At 43.4% G+C, this 20,741-nt stretch overlaps 2 protein-coding genes across 6 annotated transcripts in view; both read left to right on the forward strand.

Moving 5' to 3' along the window:
* Positions 1-3,818, forward strand: part of PLEKHA2 (pleckstrin homology domain containing A2) — a 74,121-nt gene extending 70,303 nt beyond the window's left edge. For all 5 annotated transcript variants that reach the window (XM_083368465.1, XM_083368464.1, XM_083368462.1 and 2 more), the window contains one exon: positions 798-3,818. In XM_083368465.1, the coding sequence (XP_083224591.1) occupies positions 798-1,166 (369 nt within the window). In that variant the 3' untranslated portion in view covers positions 1,167-3,818. The remainder of the gene's footprint in view (positions 1-797) is intronic.
* On the forward strand, positions 2,364-18,054 carry HTRA4 (HtrA serine peptidase 4; the record flags this gene model as incomplete). The annotated part of the gene is made up of 10 exons (XM_083368857.1): positions 2,364-2,435; positions 7,888-8,488; positions 10,410-10,509; positions 12,346-12,550; positions 12,811-13,005; positions 14,274-14,306; positions 14,680-14,794; positions 14,965-15,022; positions 16,728-16,823; positions 17,889-18,054. The coding sequence occupies 10 exons, from the start codon at positions 2,364-2,366 to the stop codon at positions 18,052-18,054; spliced, it is 1,641 nt and encodes a 546-aa protein (XP_083224983.1).
* Between the last annotated feature and the right edge of the window lie 2,687 nt (positions 18,055-20,741).

Raw genomic sequence — 20,741 nt, forward strand, 5'->3', positions numbered from 1 at the left:
ACAATGAATGATGAGATTCTCAGGAAGGTGAATTTGATGCTCAGCGGTGTGTGGTCCTGTGGAACCTGACATCAAGGCTTTGCTTGTAACCATCATGGAAATGAGAGCTTATTCATAAAGTTTGGTAATGGCAACCCTAACATCTAGTTGTCAGGTGAAGATCTCATGCTTCTGCTGTCATGCTAAGGTACCGTGAGGTCCAGGACCCTGTCCATCCTGCACAAGCAGAGCATGCAGCATGCCCTGGGACCACTACAGGGTGTGAAGGGTTGCATAGGCAGAGGCCACACCTCAGAGCTGCTTGGTTAGCATTCAGTCCCACTTGTGTCTCTGGTACGATGGCTTGAGAGCTGCCCTCCAAAACAGCAACGAGCCCCAGTGGAGGGACTCACCTGTGGATGGTGGTTCTTTAGAAGCCGAAGTGGTGGGTTGTGCTGAGTCTTTTGCGCCTGTGTGTCAGGAAGGTGTGGGATGTGCAAGTTGCAGAATGGGCTGGATCAGCAGGACCCAGAATAGGCTACGTCATCAGGACTTGGCGTGGGCTGAGGCTCCTGAAGCTGGGGAGGCCTGCAGGGACCCCAGGAGATCCAACGAAGGTGGTTAGACCAATAATAGAGAAAGGAGGCAAAAAATATTATAAAGATCACTTCGACAGCTGCAATTTTGAAGACTGGCTGTAAGTTCATTTTCTTAGCATCATTGTAATTTTGAATGGTTGCTGAACCATAAGAACATAACCCAAAGACTACCTGTATTGATTCTTAGCTGCCACTGATCTTCTGGTTTTTGCCTTGCAGGAAATGCCTTTGGTGAGATCAGTGTCAATGGATAAACGAGGAAGTCCCACCTTGTCCAGCTGTACCACATCATCCATTGCATGGCTGAAGCAGCGAGGAGAGGAGTCCAGGGTTGGTCACAAAGGTCCCTCCACTTCTTGCTGGCTGCCGTGGATGCCTGTGCCACAGATGGAGGAGAAGCAACAGCCGGCCTCCAAGGAACAGGCTGAAGAGCTGAGCAACTCTGGGTTTGCCCCTTTGTCTGCTGAACGAGATGCTGGAGAGACCCAGGTCAGGCGTGTCCGACATAGATCAGAACCCCAGAACTTTAAAGAGCACCGCTTTCTGATTGACTTAGAGGATGAAAACATCCGAACCTCAGATGTGTGATTGTGCAGCAAGGTGGATGTTGCCAGGAAACAGGCATTTTAAGGATGGGATGTTCTGGATGAACACTAGTTAGCTTGCACCAGCTCCAAACGGAACAGATACTGCAATGCAACAAATTTAAAGCTGAGAAGAATCTACACTTACATGGGGATTGTATGTTCTGCTGGAGTCTTCTCCAGATCAAGCACAATTCAGAGGGTGCCAGAATATTCAAGATGATCCTATTTCAAGTTTGTTGAGGATGCAGAACCATACAAAGGGTTCTCACATTCACCACGAGAAGCTGTTCATTCCACCATCATTGCTTCCTGTCTAGTGAAGGGAAGCCCACATTGTTCATTTGGAGGCCTTGATAAACCTGACACTTTCCTGTCTTGTTTGTGCAAAAAGGCTTTACTAGAATTACCTGGAGCGTACAGCAACTTAGTATATCTACCCTTCCTGTTCTGGTAGCAACAACAGTGGGGTTTTGCTTGATCAGTGGATGAACTGAAGGCAGTTCACCTTGTTTAATGTCCAAATCTTAGGCTAGGAAGAGAGCTTGGAATTCCTCCCCCCCCCTTTCTTTCCTTTCTCTTAAGGATGAAAGTCTCAGATGAGAACATGAGGCTCTGGTAGTTACCTGAGTTACAAGCTAGCCAAGATTTTGAGCTCTCCATAATATAATTGTATGTAGCAGGCAGCTTGGCTACCAAAAGCAACATGGTAAAGTGAAAACCATCCCTCAACAAATTCTAAGAAAATTCAACAGCAGTCTGGTAATATGGTATACATTAAAATCTATGCCGAAGAAAGGAATTTTCAAGAAATTGGAGAGAGGAAACAGAGCAAGGACATCCTCATTGAAACAGCATCTTTTTCAGTTCTTCTCTGAGGCCTGTGAGACTGTGTGGAAAATAATAATAATGGAGATACCAAAAAGGTTTTTTTCCGTAGTGAATATCAAATGGTACTTTAGTACTGAGCAATGAGGTTGTCGTATGCTGGGCCATACTAAGTAATTGTTTTAATGACTGCCCGAGATTGATGAAGGTTCCAAATTGGGGTCTTTCCTGGTAACCTTTGGATCCTGGGGACCTGGGAGGGGGTGCAAGCAGGGGGGTGATATCCCCTGACACTTTGATCTATTGTGACAGTAGTGGAGATGAACATCTTGCAAGGTGCAGGAAGATGTAGATCCCACTTAGCCTTTGCAAGATGGCTTCTTCCTCCTTTGGAATTTCCAAGGACAGCTGGGTTGGAGGGCAGAAGAAATTCAATTCAGAAAAGGTGGGAGTCAGGAATACCTGGCTGTCACACAAAGGAGGAGAAAGGATGATCAACAGAACAACAGAATTGAAGAACCAACCCTTCCAAAACCAAGTCCAGCTTCTTGCTTTGTTCTCATGTTACGTCTTTCCCAAACTGGGACCTTACAAGCTGTAGCTACCATGCTTTCATGTGGGGAAAGCTACGGTAAACGAAGATGAGATCCTAGTCTGCACTAAGTCAGCAGGTAGAAGGTAGTTCTGAATGATGAGTAGAGGGGGGAGGAAAAAACTTCTACGTAGATCTATTTCCATTCTTCAATATTTCCTGCTACTGGTGAGAATCCCAATGTCGTCATCTTACTCTCCTTTAAAAAAACAGAACTTCAGGAGACTTTGCAAGCACAGCAGTGGCGGTACAGATTTGCAACTGAAAATGCACAGTGCTTATCTTGACTTCCAATAGTTGGCAGGAATCATACTTTGCAGCAGATGCGAAGGAACCACGCTCCCGTTCTGAGCCATAGGCTTACGGTTAAATCCTGTGTCCAAGTGTGCCAAGACTACTCTCTTGCAGAATATGTGTGAAATGTCTGTGAGATCAAGATTCTCAGGTGTGCATCTTTTTGTACTTCAGTTAATTCAGGAACATAAGAGGTTTTTGTTTTTTTTAAAAAAAAACACAACAACACAGTATGATCTCTCCCATTGAGCCAGTTGGGTATTTTGCTGTCGCTTCCAGATTTATGCCAAGCATTTGGCAAAATAATATTTGCCTGAGATGCGATGCAATAGGTGAATTTGAATCCCCTAACCATCGTGGATATTGCAAGGGAAGAATAGTGGGTGAAATAATCAACATTATTCTTACCTCCTCAAAGGAAAAAAAAAGGAAAAGGAAAACTTTAGTTGCAGCCTGTGTAATTTAGAGAATTTGAATAATTTGCATCTTTTTCCCCCCCTTTCTGATATCATTGAATTCTTGCGATGGGCATAACTTGGTCCACAGCCTTGTGTGGAGGCTGCTTATTCAGACTTGGAAGTAAGCTGCAAAACTCAGTTAAGAGATCATGCTGCTCTTTGGTTTTATCATTCATAATACAGAGGCAAGGAAGGAAAAAAAACAGGGTAATAAAGCATTATGTTGTGGGCCACCTGATTTTTTTTGACACCCGCTGGAAGGCGTGCTTTTTACTTGTTAATGAGTCCTGTGACGTTAAATGGGGTTTGTTCCCCAATAAATAGACCCACAATCGCAGCTTTCATCCACTTCTTTGCTCTGGAGATTTTTTAAGCCATTGTTAACACATAAAATTATGAGCAGAATTTTGCGCTGTCTCTCTCTCTCTCTTTTTTCTTCTTTTCATGCTGGATTTCACGGAAAATTAAATATTGTGTCCTGGTATGGGTAGTCCTCAACCTATGACCACAACTGTGCCCTAAATTTTTATTGCTAAGCGAGACAGTTGCTAAGTGAGATTTGCCCCATTTTTATGACCTTTCTTGCCACTGTTGTTAAGTGAATCGCTGCAGTTGTTAAGTTAGTAACCAGGTTGTTAAGTGACTCTTGTCTTCCCCATTGACTTGGCTTGTCAGAAGGCAGCAAAAGGGGATTGCCTGACCCCGGGACGCTGCAACCATCATATGTACATGCCAGTTGCCGAGCACCCAAATTTTAATCACATAACCACGGGGATATTGCAACGGTTACCAGTGCGGAAAAAAATGGTCTTGTCACTTTTTCCCAGTGCTGTTATAACTTCAAATGCTCACTGAGTGAACCGTTGTAAGGTGAGGACTACCTGGACTGCATTCAGCACTCTTTTATACTGCCCTCGACTTACGACTACCATTGGTGACCAGAATTCCCACTGCTAAGCCAAGTGGGTGTTAAAGCAAGTCGGGCGTGGTTTTGCAACCTTTTCTGCCATAATTGTTAAGCGAATCTGTGCAGTTGTTCAGTAAATCAAAATAGAATAATAAAGTTGGAAGGGACCTTGGAGATCATCTAGTCCAACCCTCTGCTCAAGCAGGAGACCCTGTACCGTGTCAGACAAATGGCTGTCCAGTCTCTTCTTAAAAACCTCCAGTGTTGGAGCATTCACAGCCTCTGGAGACAAGGAGTTCCACTGGTTAATTCAAATTCAAATTCAGCTAGAGTTGCAGATTCCCCCCACCCGCCGAGATCCATTCCCTTCCCATCCTGCTGCTGATGTAGGAGACGAAAAACTCACATCCCTCCAGCCCAATCCCCCCTCCTCCTCCTCCACCACCACCACCCAGAAATGCAGAGGGGGGGGGGAGAGAGACTCAAATCACATGGCCACTAAGCGAATCCAGATTCTCCCATTGACTTTGCTTGCCAGAAGCCTCCTGGGCAGATGGCAAATGGCAATCACGTGCCCCCCCCCGCTTCCCCCGGGGGCACTACAACCATTGTAAATACATGCTGGTTGCTCTGCCCCCAAATTTCGATCACATGACCCTGGGGACGCGGCAACCTTTGTCAATGTGAGGACCGGTCGTAAGTCACTTCAGTGTGGTTGAAACTTTGAATGTTCCCTAAAAGAAAGTTTGTAACTTGAGGACTATCTGTACAGCGTTTTCATCACCGTGGATGGTCCAGGATCAATCTGTGTCTTAAGCTTCCCCAAGAAAGGGGTTTTTTAAGAGCTACTGTACTTTTCAATGGCATCTGGGCCGTCCCTCAAAATTAGACTGACTGTGGGACTTTGCATCCCAACTCTTTGCTCTTCGGTTGAAAAAGTGAGTTTTTTTTCCCCTGCTTCTGGAGGAAGGGCTATCTCTTTCTGTGGAGAGGAAGTAAGAAAGTTGTATGAAAAAAGGGGGTCAATCAAAATCCCAATTCCCAAGGCCTTAAGAGCAAGATGGGGGATTCCATCATAAAAAGTCATATCCAGAATTCTGTATAAAATTAAGGGGTATCCATGGGAGAGCCCAAAAGTCAAGATGGCCACAACCACTTTTGACTTTGGTTGGCTGGGGGATTCTGGGAGCTACCCGTCTTAAAGTTGTTGAGGTTGAGAAATACTGCCTTAGTCAAGTAGGGTGAGAGAGAAAAATATCCAAGCTGGTTTTCTTGGGTTTTCCACTTCAATTGCACACACGAAAAAAAGAAAGCAATTGTGCTATTTTGCACACTGCTCAGGGACAGTTCTGCTAATAATTCTCAGTTTTAATTCCAGTCCTGCAGAAAAAGTTATTTTGTTCCTTGAATGAAATTTGTCAACAGATCTGTTTTACCCACTGGAGTATTTGGTAATAAGTCCGTGGAGGTTTTCCCCTTAAAATGTTTGAACTTTTCAATATGTATTTCTTCCCAGCTATTGAGCGATTTAAACTGCCACTTTTTAATTTTAGCTACAAAAATGAATTCATATTTTCCAGCATGGCAACAGCAAAATGACATAAGCTTTGTGGGACCAATACAGGATAAGTTGTTTATTTGAAGGATAAAACTTCTATCGCCACAAACATGTTCTTCTACCTGCATTTTTCCCCCTCATCTGCTAGCAAAGGAGCATGCAAACCTTGGCCAAAATTGGATTAATTTTAAATATTTATTTCCTACTCTGCTGTGAGCCCATCAGAAATAGTCAGTAGCGAATGTGTGATCATTGAGGTCATATTAAATCCATGGTTTGTTGAATTGTTACTTATTGAATAAAGTTTAATAGCCTGGATTCAACCAGGTAAGTATTTAAATACAATAATGATCCTGTACTGGAGGTCTAATTCTAAACCCGTTTCTAAATTAGAGGCATCTGGCAGAGAAAGTGAGGAGAGATTAATAAAGATCAGTGCAGCGTCCCTTTTTTGCATGCATTGCAAAAAAAAATATTAATATTAAAATATTAATAGGAAAGTTGGTGAAAAAAAAATCTAGAAGGCAATAACAATCTACTGTTAATGTCCAAAAACTACATGGGGCGTAGTCATATATTCACCACCAGTGGAGCTTGGCTGAAGGCATTTTAATTCTGTTTACAGGTAGGCTGCTATGGGAAGAGATGTTTTGCCAACTTCTGTTTAATTTTCTTTATTAAGAAAATTTATATGGCTGCCCAACTCACTCACAGGTTGGCTTATAGAAATAAAAAAACCCAATAAGTCTCCACCCTTCTGGTGTCAACAACCAAACCAATCACTTTCATGGGCTCCATATCACCCTGAGCTCTCCAGCGGTAAGGCCATCTCTTCAGGGCCTTTTTTAAGAATATCAAAGTGGGGGCCAATCTAAGTTCCACAGGGAGGGAGCCACCCTCCCCCAACGAGAAGGTCCTCCTCCTTGATCCCACCAGAGGGCCTAAGTTTTTCTTCTCCAAACCTATCAAGGGATCTTAAGAGGTCAGATTTGCAGATGACACTAAACTGGCTGGAATGGCCAACACCCCAGAAGACAAGCTGAGGATTCCAAAAGATCTTGACAAACTTGAGCAATGGGCCCTATCCCAACAAAATGAGTTTTAATGTGGAGAAAAGCAAAGTTTTACATTTAGGCAGGAAAAATCAAAGATCTGAGTACAGATTAGGTGAGACCTGGCTCCAAAAACAATAACTCTGAAAGGGACGTTGGAGCCCTAGTGGACGATCGCTTTGACTATGAGCCAGCAATGGGCAGCAGCAGCCACCAAATAAGCTAACACAATCCTAGGTTGCATAAACAAAAGCATAGAATCAAGATGACGCGAGGTATTAGTACCGCTTTATAAAACCCTAGTAAGATCACACCTGGAATACTGCAACCAATTTTGCTCACCATACTACAAAAAAGATGTTGAGACCTTGAACAAGGGTTCAGAGAAGAGCAACTAAGAAGATCAAAGGCCTGGAGACTAAAACATATGAAGAATAGCTGCAGGACTTGGTTTTGGCTAGTCTAAAGAAAAGAAGAAACAGGGGCAACATGATGGCAGTATGCCAGTATTTGAGGGGCTGCCACAAAGATGAGGGGGTCAAACTATTCTCCAAAGCATCAGAAGGCAGGACAAGAAACAATGGTTGGGAACTGACCAAAGAGAGAAGCAACCTGGAATTAAGGAGAAACTTCCTGACATTGAGAACAATCAATCAGTGGAACAGCTTGCCTCCAGAAATCGTGGGCGCTCCATCGCTGGAGATTTTAAGAAGAGGCTGGACAGTCACTTGTCTGAAATGGTATCAGTTCTGCTGCTTGATCAGGGGGCTGGACTATAAGACCTTCAAGGTCCCTTCCAGCTCTATTCTATTCTAAGTTCGGAAAAAGGCCCCTGAACGTGGTGTCTGGGAGGAGTGGGCGAGAAGGGGCTTAGGAAAGATTCAAAGGTAGCAACCTAAACTCCTGATCCAGCGCCACAGCTCTGATTCCATCCTGACGTTCGTCCGCGCTCGTCTGTGCTTTGCTTGGTCTCTGAGAAAGAACTTTGCGCGCCGAGCTTCGAGTTTGATCCTCCATCCTCTGCCCTGACTGCAAGGCGACTGGAGGGGGGCGGCGGGTGGGTAGCGCCAGCCGCCCACGGGCCTCCGCCCCCTTGGCCGGCCCGACCCCTCTGGCTTCCCCGCTTAAAGCCTGCGAGCCGTCGGCGCGGCCACCTAGTCTGGTTCCTGCAGCCACGGCCGCTCCGTCCATCGCCATGGCGCACCGGTCGCCGCTCTTGCTTCTCCTCCTCCTCCTCGTCCTCCTGCCGGCCTTGCTGGCCGCTCCTTCCAGCCCGTTGCCGCCCTGCCCAGCGGAGTGCCAGGCGATGCGCTGCCCGCCGCGCTCCGCGCAAGCCTGCCTGGCCGTCGGGGGCCAGCTCCAGATGGACCGCTGCGGCTGCTGCTGGGACTGCGCGCCTGGCGAGGGTCAGCCGTGCGCGCCAGGCGGCCTCTGCGCCCGGGGCTTCTTCTGCCACAGGCGGCCGGACAGCCCCGGACCGGGCACCTGTTCATGCGTGGAGGGGCCCCTGGGGGTCTGCGGCAGCGATGGGCGCACCTACAGCAGCCTTTGCCAGCTGCGCGCCCGGAACCATCAGCCCAGCTCAGGCTACCAGCCGCCCGTCGTCCCCGTCCATAAAGGAAACTGCGGAGAAGCAGGTGGGTGCCGGGTCCTCGGAGGGGAGCGGACGGGGTGGAGGGTAGAGGAGAAGACTGGGGCTGCCCTTCCTACTTGGGGGCCACAGCTTGGCTAGAAACCTGGTTTACCCAGGCAGGAATGCTGGAATCTGTTCCTGGATACCTTAAACTGGCCAAGCACAAAAGGAATTTGCTGAAGTGAAACACCCCCGCCCCAATTCCACACCGTTTCTCTTGGAAAGAGAAACTAACTCTTTTGGAGACAGTCAAGCTCACCCACCCACCCCACACACACATATACACATTTACACATGCAGATGGCCAGACACAGGTCGAAATGGGAGCTGGGAAAGTGGTGAGGACTGGCTTGGGAGAGCCACTTTTTAAAGTGTGAACCACTTAACGCACGAATGGAGTGATGGGCTTGATGATGCCAGCGCCCTGCTTTGCACATTGTGTTAAGGCTTCGCATATTGCTTCAGTTGGATTGAATGAATAAAGCTGAATCTTTGTAGCTCAGGGTTAGAATGAGGGGGTCCTTAAGTGCTTTCGGAGCTTGTTTTCTTGCAAATGTTTCATTAGCCAAATAGACAGCATCTAACAAGCACAGATGGTGTTATCTAGATTGGATAATGGAAAGTCTGCAAGAAAACAGCCAAGCTCAGAGAGCATCAAGGACCCCTCGGGACTGAATGAAGCACAAGTAGCATTCTTCAAATTCATATTATACGAATCACAGTACCTGGATTAATGGACTCAGGCAAAGTAGTCCATTGCCTTACAATCATACCAGGTTATACCAATCCTAGTGAGGGAGCAGTTAAATTAGTCTGAAAACCAACTCAGAGAGCCAAAGCAGATTCACACAATGTGATAAGCCTGAAGGAAAGCAAACCACTATCCTATTAGCTGTGTTTCTCTTTTTTTATTGAAAAGTTTTTCAATACATTTTATTTATTAATTTAATTTATTTATTTATTTATTTAATTTGTATACCGCCCTTCTCCCGAAGGACAACCCCTCCCCACCCACCCCCTTCTCAGCCCCACCCAACCCTCCCCCCTCCCCTTCCCCCCTCCCCCCTCCCCGACTTCCCAGAGCTAAATACAAGGTATAAAAGTAAAAACAATCATAAACAACCATATGCTAACATCAATGAAGTATTAAGTCTATCGCACTTTAGCTCTTATAAAGTGACTACAAGCAATACAAATATCACATCAATACTTATTCAAATGCTAGGCGAAACTTTTTAGTCCCATATTTATTCTGGATATAATCAATCCATTTTTTCCACTCCATAATATAACGTTGTTGCGAGTGATCTTTCAAATACGCCGAGATCTTTGCCATTTCCGCCAGGTTGGAAACTTTTAAAGTCCATTCTTCTATAGTCGGCAATTCCTCCTTCTTCCAATATTGACCTACTAAAAGTCTTGCTGCCGTAATTAAGTTCAACATCAACTTTATTAGCTGTGTTTCTCAACTAAGCTGTAATTTCTACATTTGCTTTTTGCCCATTCACTACATTCTGTACTGAAGGAGCCCAGCAAATTGTGATTTATTTAGCTAACTGGGATTAAGAAAACATGCAGTAGTTGAGCCAGGAAGGAGCTGTATGTACTATGTTATCTGGTCTGTGGTCTTCCTGTCTTGGGATGCAATAAAGAATATTGCTGTCTATTCCCCAGCGATGATGTGAACTAGAGTCCTGTCTATCTCTGTGGATGACACCAGTTTATGAAAAGAGGTGTGTGGAAACTCCTTATATTACATCAACCTGTTGTTCATCCAACTAAATCTAATTTGGTGGTATTGTTTTCCATGCAATGGTTTTCTAAGGGGATTTGGGGGTCAGTAACCCCAAGTCCTCATGTGTTCTAGCATTGCATCTCACTGGCTTAACATGCATCAATGAACTGGGGGAGACATTGTCCTACAGGTGCTGTGGACCTCAACAGCCCAAGGCATAAATTTAACTTTATTGCTGACGTGGTTGAAAAAATTGCTCCGTCTGTGGTTCACCTGGAACTCTTTCGCAGGTAAGAGAAACTGTTTGTAGGTTCTTGAGCAAGTTCTCTCTAGAATCAGGGGTAGGCAACCTTGGCTCTTTTATGACTCGTGGACTTCAGGTCTCAGAATTCCTGAGCTGCTCAGGAATTCTGGGAGTTGAAGTCCATGAGTCATAAAAGAGCCAAGGTTGCCTACCTCTCCTCTAGATGAAATTGATAACTCTCTGTGGGTATTGGCATTAACCAAACTCTTACTAGATACTGAAAATGACCTTTTCTCTGCCCTTAAAGCAGGGGTGTCAAACTTGCAATGTCACGCAATTGTGTCATGATGTATCACAACTTTTTTTCCATTGCTGGCAATGGGGTGGGCGCGGTTTCGGCATAGCGCATCCAGCCTGTGGGGCGGCAGTTTGACACCCCTGCCTCAAAGATTCTTTCACCTCCCTACTCCTTCAAACTTTTTTTAAAATGAGAGCTGCAGCCATAGCAGTTCTGCAGATAACTTTCAGTCTGGAGTGGGAGGGGGAAAGAAAAGATTTACAACAAATATCGAAATACCCATCAGCAATTAAAACTTGCTTTAAATAACGCTGCTTGGATTTTTTTTTATCACTTGCACCTGCTTGAATTTAATTAGAAAAAAAATAAGAATGAAAGATATTAACAGAAGCTCTGTTTAAGCAGATTTGGAATAGACCCACTGAAGTCAGTAGGATGTAAGGTAGTGATTTATTTTGTTAATTCCAGGGGTCACTTGTGATGGTCTGGATTCAGCCTGTAATATTTATGGAGTAGATTATTCCGTAACATAGTGATTGTCAAACTCAGGAATTTTAAATTAATATGGACTTCAATTCTCAGAATTTTGGGATTTGAAGTACACACAAGTTCCTGAAGTTAAGAATAATGCCCTAATAGTTCAGATATGGCTTCACTTTAGAGTGGAGTGGAGTGGAGTGGAGTGGAGTGGAGTGGAGTGGAATGGAATGGAATGGAATGGAATAGAATAGAATAGAATAGAATAGAATAGAATAGAATAGAATAGAATAGAATAGAATAGAATAGAATAGAATAGAATAGAATAGAATAGAATAGAATAGAATAGAATAGAATAGAATAGGAATTGGAATTGGAATTGGAATTGGAATTGGAAATGGAAATGGAATAGAAATGGAATAGAATAGAAATAGAATACAAGAATATTTTATTTGGCCAAGTGATTAATCAAAAGTGGTTAACACTTTTGATCTCACACCAACTTTCCAGCAAAAAAAACACTAGTCCAGATCCCAATTTTACTTTTCTTCCTGAGCTTCAGACAAAGTGTGAGCCTTTTTAAAATAAAATGTGTTTTTAAATGTATTTAAAAGCTGCTCATTCGTGGTGTACCCATCACTGGGCTCAATGCATTACAAATAAAGTCAAGATTTGAAGGAAACTCCTGTCAACCTGCTTTTCAGATTAAGTGAGCATTGTGTTGATGATATCACATTTACTAACCAAGCAAATGTAGCTGTTTTTTTTCTTGTTTGTGTTGAATCGCTCCAGAAAGCTGCTGGACTTCTGCCTTTCTGTCTTGTTCAGAAGACAGAATATTACAACTGACTTATAGTTTGACTGCTTCTAAACTGTTCCCTAGAAAGAAAGTCCCACTAACCATGGTCTAGATTTCAGAGTTTTGGCATTTGAGATTGTGTTTCTCATCTTCTTGGCATCTTTGAATGAGCGGATATTAATTTCCAGAAATTCCCAGGCCACTGATCTTAAATTGCTGGGGTTGAGAAATACACTGCCTTAAATTCTAAACTTGGCAATAATGGATTTCTTATGCTGCTTTTTTTTTTGACTATCTTCCTGGGTCAGGGCGCCCTACACAAAGAAAGAAGTCTTGGTCTCCAGTGGCTCAGGCTTCATTGTATCTGAAGATGGATTAATCCTCACGAATGCCCATGTTCTCAGCAAGAAGCAGAGAATCAAAGTCGAGCTCAAAACTGGCCATCAGTCGGATGCCCAAATCAAAGACGTTGACCATAAGCTGGACATTGCTCTGATCAAAATAGACACCCAGGTGAGTACAGCCTTCTCGTTCCAATAGGGCAAAATCTCTGTCTTGCATGTTGACTAGTTGGGAAGGCACCTTACTGTACATGATTCAAATAGAAAGAGAGTAACGTTTGAGAGAAAGACTCACAACTGTATTTGCCTTTTTAACACCCACGAGGAACAATGCTGGCCTTTTTGCATATTCACTGATGGCTGATCCTTCGAGACTAGGAAAAATGGCTGCCTCCAAAGTCTGAGGTTTGAACGTTATTCTCCCCATGCCAGGTAGCCCTCCCAGTGCTCCTGTTGGGCAGATCCTCAGATCTTCGTCCTGGGGAGTTTGTGGTGGCTCTGGGGAGTCCTTTCTCCTTGCAAAACACAGTGACGACCGGAATCGTAAGTAGTACCCAAAGAGATGGCCGAGAGCTTGGGATGAAGGACTCCGACATGGAATATATACAGACCGATGCCATTATCAATGTAAGAGACTTCTCTGTGTTGAAGTAGATCTACCTCAATTTGAGGCAAAGTATGGGGTTATTACCCCTTGTCAGGTAGTTGACACCGAAACTTCTTCCCTGCCCCCTTCTCCCTCTTCCACAATTTCGATTAGTTTCATGTCTGCCTTCTCTTAGAGCTAGCAGTGGAGTGGAAGGGGTGGACTAAAGGGCCTCTGGCCACTCATTTATATATTGAAACGTATGTGGATTTGAACTTCAGTTGGTAAATTCCAGAGCATCCCACTCTTGCCTCAGAAATTTGGGAGCATCCTAAAGGTTGCATATCCCAGAGACAAACCTTTGTTCCATTCAGTAGAGTTCTTCTTTTATACTAAAGATATCTAGTCCAGTGATGGCAAACCTTGCAGAGACCGAGTGTCCAAACTGCAACCCAAAACCCACTTATGTATTGCTGTGTGCCGGGTGGGCGTGGCCCATTGGGTAGGCGTGGCCCATTGGGTGGGCGTGGCTGTGGTGGTAACGGCAGACTGGGTGGGACTAAAAAGTTCAATCAATCCCAACTTTTTGAGATCTTTTTTTCCTGCAAGAAGTTGAAATTGATTGATTGATTGAACTTTTTTTTTGCACATGGCAGTGGAGGCCTAAAGCGAAAAGGTTTTATAAAACCCAGCTGAAGGCCTAGGACTGGGGCGATGGCGCACGTGCCCACAGAAAGGGTTCTGTGTGCCACCTGTGGCACCCATGCCATAGGTTCACCACCACGGATCTAGACAATACCTGGCAGCAGAAATAGAACCTATAGAATGATAAGGTTGGAAGGGGCTTTGAAGGTCTTCTAGTTCAACCCCTGCTGAAGCAGGAGATCCTGCAACATTCAGGACAAATGTTTATCCAATCTCTTCTTGACAACCTCCAGTGTTGGAGCACCCACAACATCTGGAGGCAAGCAATTCTACTGACTGATCATTCTCACTGCCAGGAAATTCCTCCTTAGTTCTTGATGGATCTCTCTTTGATAATCTTCCACCTGTTACTTCTCGTCCTGCCCTCAGGAGCTTTGGAGAAGAAATTGACTCTCTCTTCTCTGTGCCAGCCCCTCAGATAAGGGGAGGCTGCTGTTGATCTTCTTTTGGTTAGACTAGACATACCTAAGTCCTTCAGTTGTTCAATGCACAGTTTAGCCTACAGAACACAGGACATAGAATAATAGAGATGGACTTTGGAGCTTTTAAAAAAAATAGTTTTCCATGATACGATCACTTCCTTCCTTCTTTTTCTCCTTCACAGTATGGAAATTCAGGAGGGCCATTGCTGAACTTGGTAAGGACTGTTTATTTTTTTCTTTGTCTTTACTAAACCCCAACAATCTTCCCTTTTGTTGTGGACTTATTACATTTTGTTCATGGAGTACAAGTCACAATTATTTGCATTCACACGACAACAAAAAAAACAAAACCCCAAACCAAGCAAGTCAGAGTGTAACTCAGAATACGTGAATCCGTCAGTGAATGCTTAAACCAGAATGAGCGATAAAATGTGAATTGGGAGACATCTAATCATGACAGCCTAAAATGCCAGAGGTCTTTTTTGTTTGGTCTTGTCCAGGGCTGTGGACTATGGGCTATTTATTTTTCAGGGTATGTAAGCTTGGGCTTGAATCTTTCTTTTCACTTTCGCCTGCTCCTCTCCACAGGATGGTGAAGTCATTGGAATGAATACTCTGAAGGTTACAGCTGGCATCTCTTTTGCCATCCCCTCCGACCGGATCCGCCGCTTTCTGGAAGAAACTCACAACCGACAGGTGAAAGGTAGCATCTCAGGAAATTGCTCAAGTGACTCTTGGACCCAGCCAGTACAATGAAGGGCAGTGACCTCATCATGGAAGAACATTCCATTCATTTGTTAGCTAACCCGTATCTTTTCATCTTTTTTTAATTTGGCCTTCGGAGTATGCTTTTAACTTCCTGCTTCTCTCTAGGCGGAACCATTCCCAAGAAGAAGTATCTGGGACTCCGCATGGTCCCCCTTTCTTTCAAGTAAGTCATTCCTCTACCCTTCTTTTTCCTCACACAAGCTTTATTATCCATCTCTCCCCGCCCCCTCTCTTTGTCATCTATCTCTATCATCTGTCACCTTTTTTCTGGTATATGTAAATCTCTCTATCATCTTATCTGTCTGTCTATCTGTCTGTCTGTCAATAATAGTAATAGTAATAGTAATAGTAGTAGTAGTAGTAGTAGTAGTAGTAATAATAATAATAATAATAATAATAATAATAATAATAATAATAATAAGAAGAAGAAGAAGAAGAAGAAGAAGAAGAAGAAGAAGAAGTTGGAAGGGACCTTGGAGGTCATCTAGTCCAACCCCCTGATCAGGCAGGAAACCCTATACCATTTCAGACAAATGGCTGTCCAGTCTCTTCTTAAAAACTTCCAGTGTTGGAGCATTCACCACTTCTGGAGGCAGGTTGTTCCACTGGTTAATTGTTCTCACTGTCAGGAAGTTTCTCCTTAGTTCTAGGTTGCTTCTCTCTTTGATTAGTTTCCATCTGTTGCTTCTTGTTCTGCCTTCAGATGCTTTGGAGAATAGCTTGACTCCCTCTTCTTTGTGGCAGCCCCTGAGATATTGGAACACTGCTATCTATCTGTCATCTTTTTTCTGGTATATCTAAATCTCTCTATCGTCTTATCTGTCTGTCTATCTATCTATCTTCTATCATCTGTCATCTTTTTTCTGGTATATCTAAATCTATCATCTATCTATCTTCTATCAATCTATCATCTGTCATCTCTTTTCTGGTATATCTAAATCTCTCTCTCTCTGTCTATCTATCTATCATCTATCTATCTCATCTGTCATATCTGTTATCTTTCTGTCATATCTGTCTCTGTGTCTGTCTCTATCTGCCTCTCTCTCCTTCTCTCTCTCTGGCCATCTCACACAAGCGACTTACAAGATTAAAAACCAACCAACCCCTGAAACATCTAAGAATGAATTCTAACTACCAACCATTCATAGTAGCAGAGTTCATCTCCCCTGGCCCAAGTGTCTGAGGGAACAGCCGAGCATTCAATAACTTGCAAAAGGCTAAGAGGGTTGGGGTCATCTTAATCTTCCTGACAATGAGGACAATGAAACAGTGGAACAGCTTGCCTTCAGAAATCGTGGGCGCTCCATCACTGGAGGCTTTTAAGAAGAGAGTAGACAGTCACTTGTCTAAGATGGTATAGGATCTCCTGCTTGAGCGGGGGGCTGGACTAGAAGACCTCCAAGGTCCCTTCCAGCTCTCTTCTCTTCTCTTCTCTTCTCTTCTCTTCTCTTCTCTTCTCTTCTCTTCTCTTCTCTTCTCTTCTCTTCTCTTCTCTTCTCTTCTCTTCTATTCTATTCTATTCTATTCTATTCTATTCTATTCTATTCTATTCTATTCTGGTGGTAGGGATTTCATTTCACATGCAACGGTTGCGGCCATATTGCTTTTTATCTGTTGGTTTGAAAATGACCACTCAAATCACTTCTTGCTAGCTTCTCAGGAAATTAGAAGCATGTCACACCTGTTATTTGATCTGTAGGCCTTCCCCCACCTAGCACCTTCCAGGTGTGCTCACCTTTGAGGTCACTAACTAGGATGGGAATTGTAACCTAATATATGTCTAGAAGAATTTACTAGTGGCATAACCTGAGATATCTTAAGAGAGTTTGGAGCTGCTGCTGCTGGAGCTGTTATTCTCTCTCTCCTAGTCTCATCCATGAGCTGAGACGGCAGAATCGAGATTTTCCCAACCTGAGGTCCGGTGTCTATCTTTATGAAGTGATAGCAGGAACAGCTGCTGCAAGGTAAAAGATGAATGCTTGCTTCCTAAACTTTCAATAGAAGAGAATATATGTTCACCTGTGAGGTCCTTGGTGGTCTCTGAGCTTGCTTGGTTGCTTGCAGATGTGTCATTACTGGACTAGATAACATCAGGCTGATGTTGATGTTGATGATGACAGTGAAGTTACCTAGTCAGATAATGAAACATCTGCAAGCAAACAACCAAGCTCAGAGAGCACCAAGGACCTCACAGGTGAACATATATTCTCTTCTATTGAAAATTTTGGAACTCCACATTCTAAAACTTAATCTATTTCCTCTCTATGTTCTTTTTGGCTAAAAAAAAAGAACAGTCAAGGGAGTAAACTTAATCTTGGAACATGGTGTAAATCCAAACTTCACAAAGTCTCCTTCAGAAGTCTCTCTTTTGACTGGGTTCACACATTATACTAAGCCAACAATTTATTTTGCTTGATTTTGGTTTAACACAGTATTTCTTTATGCGTTTTCAACTACTCTTTCTGCCTTAGTGTGCCTTAGTCCAAACCCAACCAACTGAATTTACTGAACCAACCTTATTTCAGCAGGCCAGGAATTATCATGACAGGTGAACTCAGCCACCTTTCACTGAGTTATCCACAGCACTTCTTTCTGAGTCAGATGTGATCAACTCAAACACGCTGCAGTGCACCATTTTACTTTTGCCTCCACCATGTTGCATTTGTTGTGTTCCTCTTTGGTTTGAGGAGATCTTTTTGGTGCTCTTCAGTCTCCTCTCAACCATGTTTCAACATCGCTTTTCCACAAAGATCTCCCATGTTGTTACGTTCTAAGTTTCCTATGGGTCTCTCCTGATCAGATAGGGAGGAAGAAAGCTGAGGTTTCCATTGGCGCCACAGTTCCTAAAATTTTGCTTCCAAAACTCTAGCTTCTCTACAAAGCATGTGTGTTGCTTGATCAAGAACCTGACCTGAAATGGCCCTAATGTCAGGTATGATGGGGGGTACATGTCACTTGCCCTGACGATGGATTTTACCGATACATTTATTTGGTTTAAATATGCACTCACTTCCTGGTTTGGGTTGCAGTGCTGGCCTGAAAGATGGAGATGTCATCATAGCAATAAATGGAAAACTGGTCACCTCAACCCGTGATGTGACAGAGGCTGTTCGAAACAACCGTTCCCTGGCAGTAGCAGTGAGACGAGGAAATGAAGACATCATTCTGACAGTAACTCCAGACGAAATTGATTAAATTTGACCTTCTAACGCAACGGGTGTTGGAATCTTCAGTTGCTGTCAATAAGAAAAGCTTAGGAAAAATCTATACTTTACAGATAGTTCTTTTTTCCTGAATGTGTATAGCAGGGGTCTTCAAACATGGCTCTTTTATGACTTGTGGACTTCAACTCCCAGAATTCCTCAGCCAGGCACACATGCCTGGCTGAGGAATTCTGGGAGTTGAAGTCCACAAGTCATAAAAGGGCCACGTTTGAAGACCCCTGCTATATATAAATTGATACACACACACATTTAACAGAATATCAATAGTAGAGATGGAACGAACCTTGGAAGTCTTCTAATCCAGGAGACCCAATACTATTACAGACAAATGGTTGTCTAGTCTCTTCCTAAAATCCTCCAGTGATGGAGCACCCACAACTTCTGGAGGCAAGTTGTCAACTTCTGGATGTTAATTTTTCTCACTGTCTTTAATTCAAATTGGATTTCTCTTTGATAAGTTTCCAAGCGTTTCTTCCTGTCTTTTACATACAAGGAATGGAATAACACACTTAGAAAATGAAGTCCACTAGACTTGCTTGTCATTTCATTCCTTTTGCCCAAATGAAGCAGAATTGAAAAATATCTATCTTATTGACGGAAGGTCCTACAAAATCTTTTCTTTTAAGTCCCTAGAATATGGCAGCAACCTCTAGGGACAGTCATCAAAACATTCCCATCTTTATGGGCCCTACACAGAGAAAGATTTTATTGTTCAAGTCTGAAATTAAAAGGCAAAACTTTGTATGGGATCTGAATATTGAACATGTAGGAAACAAACTAAATGTGCTAAACCACTCCTTTGCCTTTTTAAATGTCCCATCCATCACCGACCTTCAGTCAACGTTGTCAATCTCTGGAAATGTCTCCATAGAAATACTATACCCCTGTCGGTGATGGTATAGTCCAGGGTAAGGCAACCTTGGCTGGCTCTGGAATTCTGGGACTTGAAGTCCATGAGTCATAAAAGAGCCAAGGTTGTTGTTGTTGTTGTTAGTTGCGAAGTCATGTCCGACCCATCGCGACCCCATGGACAATGTTCCTTCTGGCCTTCCTGTCCTCTACCATCTTCTGGAGTCCATTTTAGGCTCACGCCTACTGCTTCAGTGACTCCATCCAGCCACCTCCTTCTCTGTCGTCCACTTCTTCTCTTGCCCTCAACCTTTCCCAGCATTAGGCTATTCTCCAGTGAGTCCTTCCTTCTCATTAGGTGGCCAAAGTATTTGAGTTTTAGCTTCAGGATCTGGCCTTCTAAAGAGCAGTCAGGGTTGATCTCCTCATAACCGGTTTGATCGCCCTGCAGTCCAAGGGACTCGCAGGAGTCTTCTCCAGCACCATAGTTCAAAGGCCTCAATTCTTTGGCACTCAGCCTTTCTTATGGTCCAACTTTCACTGCCATACATTGCAACTGGGAAGACCAGGTTAGTCCTTGGCTACCTGATCTGTGGGACAGTGGAGGGAGGGAGAGCAGCTCAGCCAGACCCAGCCCAGCCCAATTTATTCAAGTTCATAATAAATCAGATGCTGAACACCAGAACGAGAGCACAGAGATGTCTTTAGGGCGCGATTTTAAAAAAAGGTCAAGATGGCATGCACAAGGATACATTTCAAGTTGAAATTGCTTTTTAAATCCCTATTCAGGTCAGCCAGGAAAAGCAGTAAAGTCCTCCACTTATAAGCATTTGTCTAATGACTGTTTAAAGTTACAACAGCACTGAAAAAGTGGCCACAGGTCCTTGCTCTTATAGCCATTACAGCATCTCCCTGGTCACGTGATGAAAAATCCACTGCTTGGCAACTGGCATGTGTTTATGATGGTAGACAAGATACAAGATACACTTACCGTTGAAAGACGTGTCTAATGAACTTTTGTTGGAGGCCAAACTCCCAAATACATGGACAGAGGCAAACTTTACTTTAATACCAAAAGAAGACTCAGATTTGACACAGATAAAAAAAGTTACAGACCGATATCGCTACTAAATCTGGATTATAAAATTTTTATCTCAATAATAGTGGAAACTGAAAAGATTTCTAACTGAATTTATACAGCCAGATCAAAATGGATTTCTACCAAAGAGACAAATTAAAAATAACTTAAGAGTTCTAATGGACATATTGGAATATTATGAAATGCATCCAGGGGTGATAGGCATTTGTGACCTTCCCAGACAGCTTCTGACAAACAAAGTCCATGTAGAAAGTGGGATTCACTTTACAATTATGCAATTCAGCAACTGCAGTGGTTAGCTGAACAATGATGGCAAAAACAAGTTGCAAAATCTGCTGCCTTGGTTAGTAAAGGAGATTCTGACCTCTATTGATGCCTTAAGTCGAGGACTACGGTATCTGTAAGTCCTGTATATTTTATCCATTGCATTTTTCCCCCACTGAGCTTGCAGTGCACATATCATCCACTGGGGGGGGCTGGAAAAATAATATATAATAATATGTGTTGTGAAAATGTAATGTGCTAACTGCATAAATCAATTCTCAAAATTGTCTGTTAATATATTTATTTTTTTACATATTACTCTTTAGTGAGATCATACAATGTAATTTAGCCATGGATGGGAGGGAGGGAGGGAAGTACATTCTGTGTGTTGAAAACATTTTCCTATTTCCCTATTGAGAACATTCCCCCGCAGGCCCACAATGCTG

Source organism: Vipera ursinii (assembly GCF_947247035.1).
Source record: "Vipera ursinii genome assembly, chromosome: 8".
NCBI lineage: Eukaryota > Metazoa > Chordata > Lepidosauria > Squamata > Viperidae > Vipera > Vipera ursinii.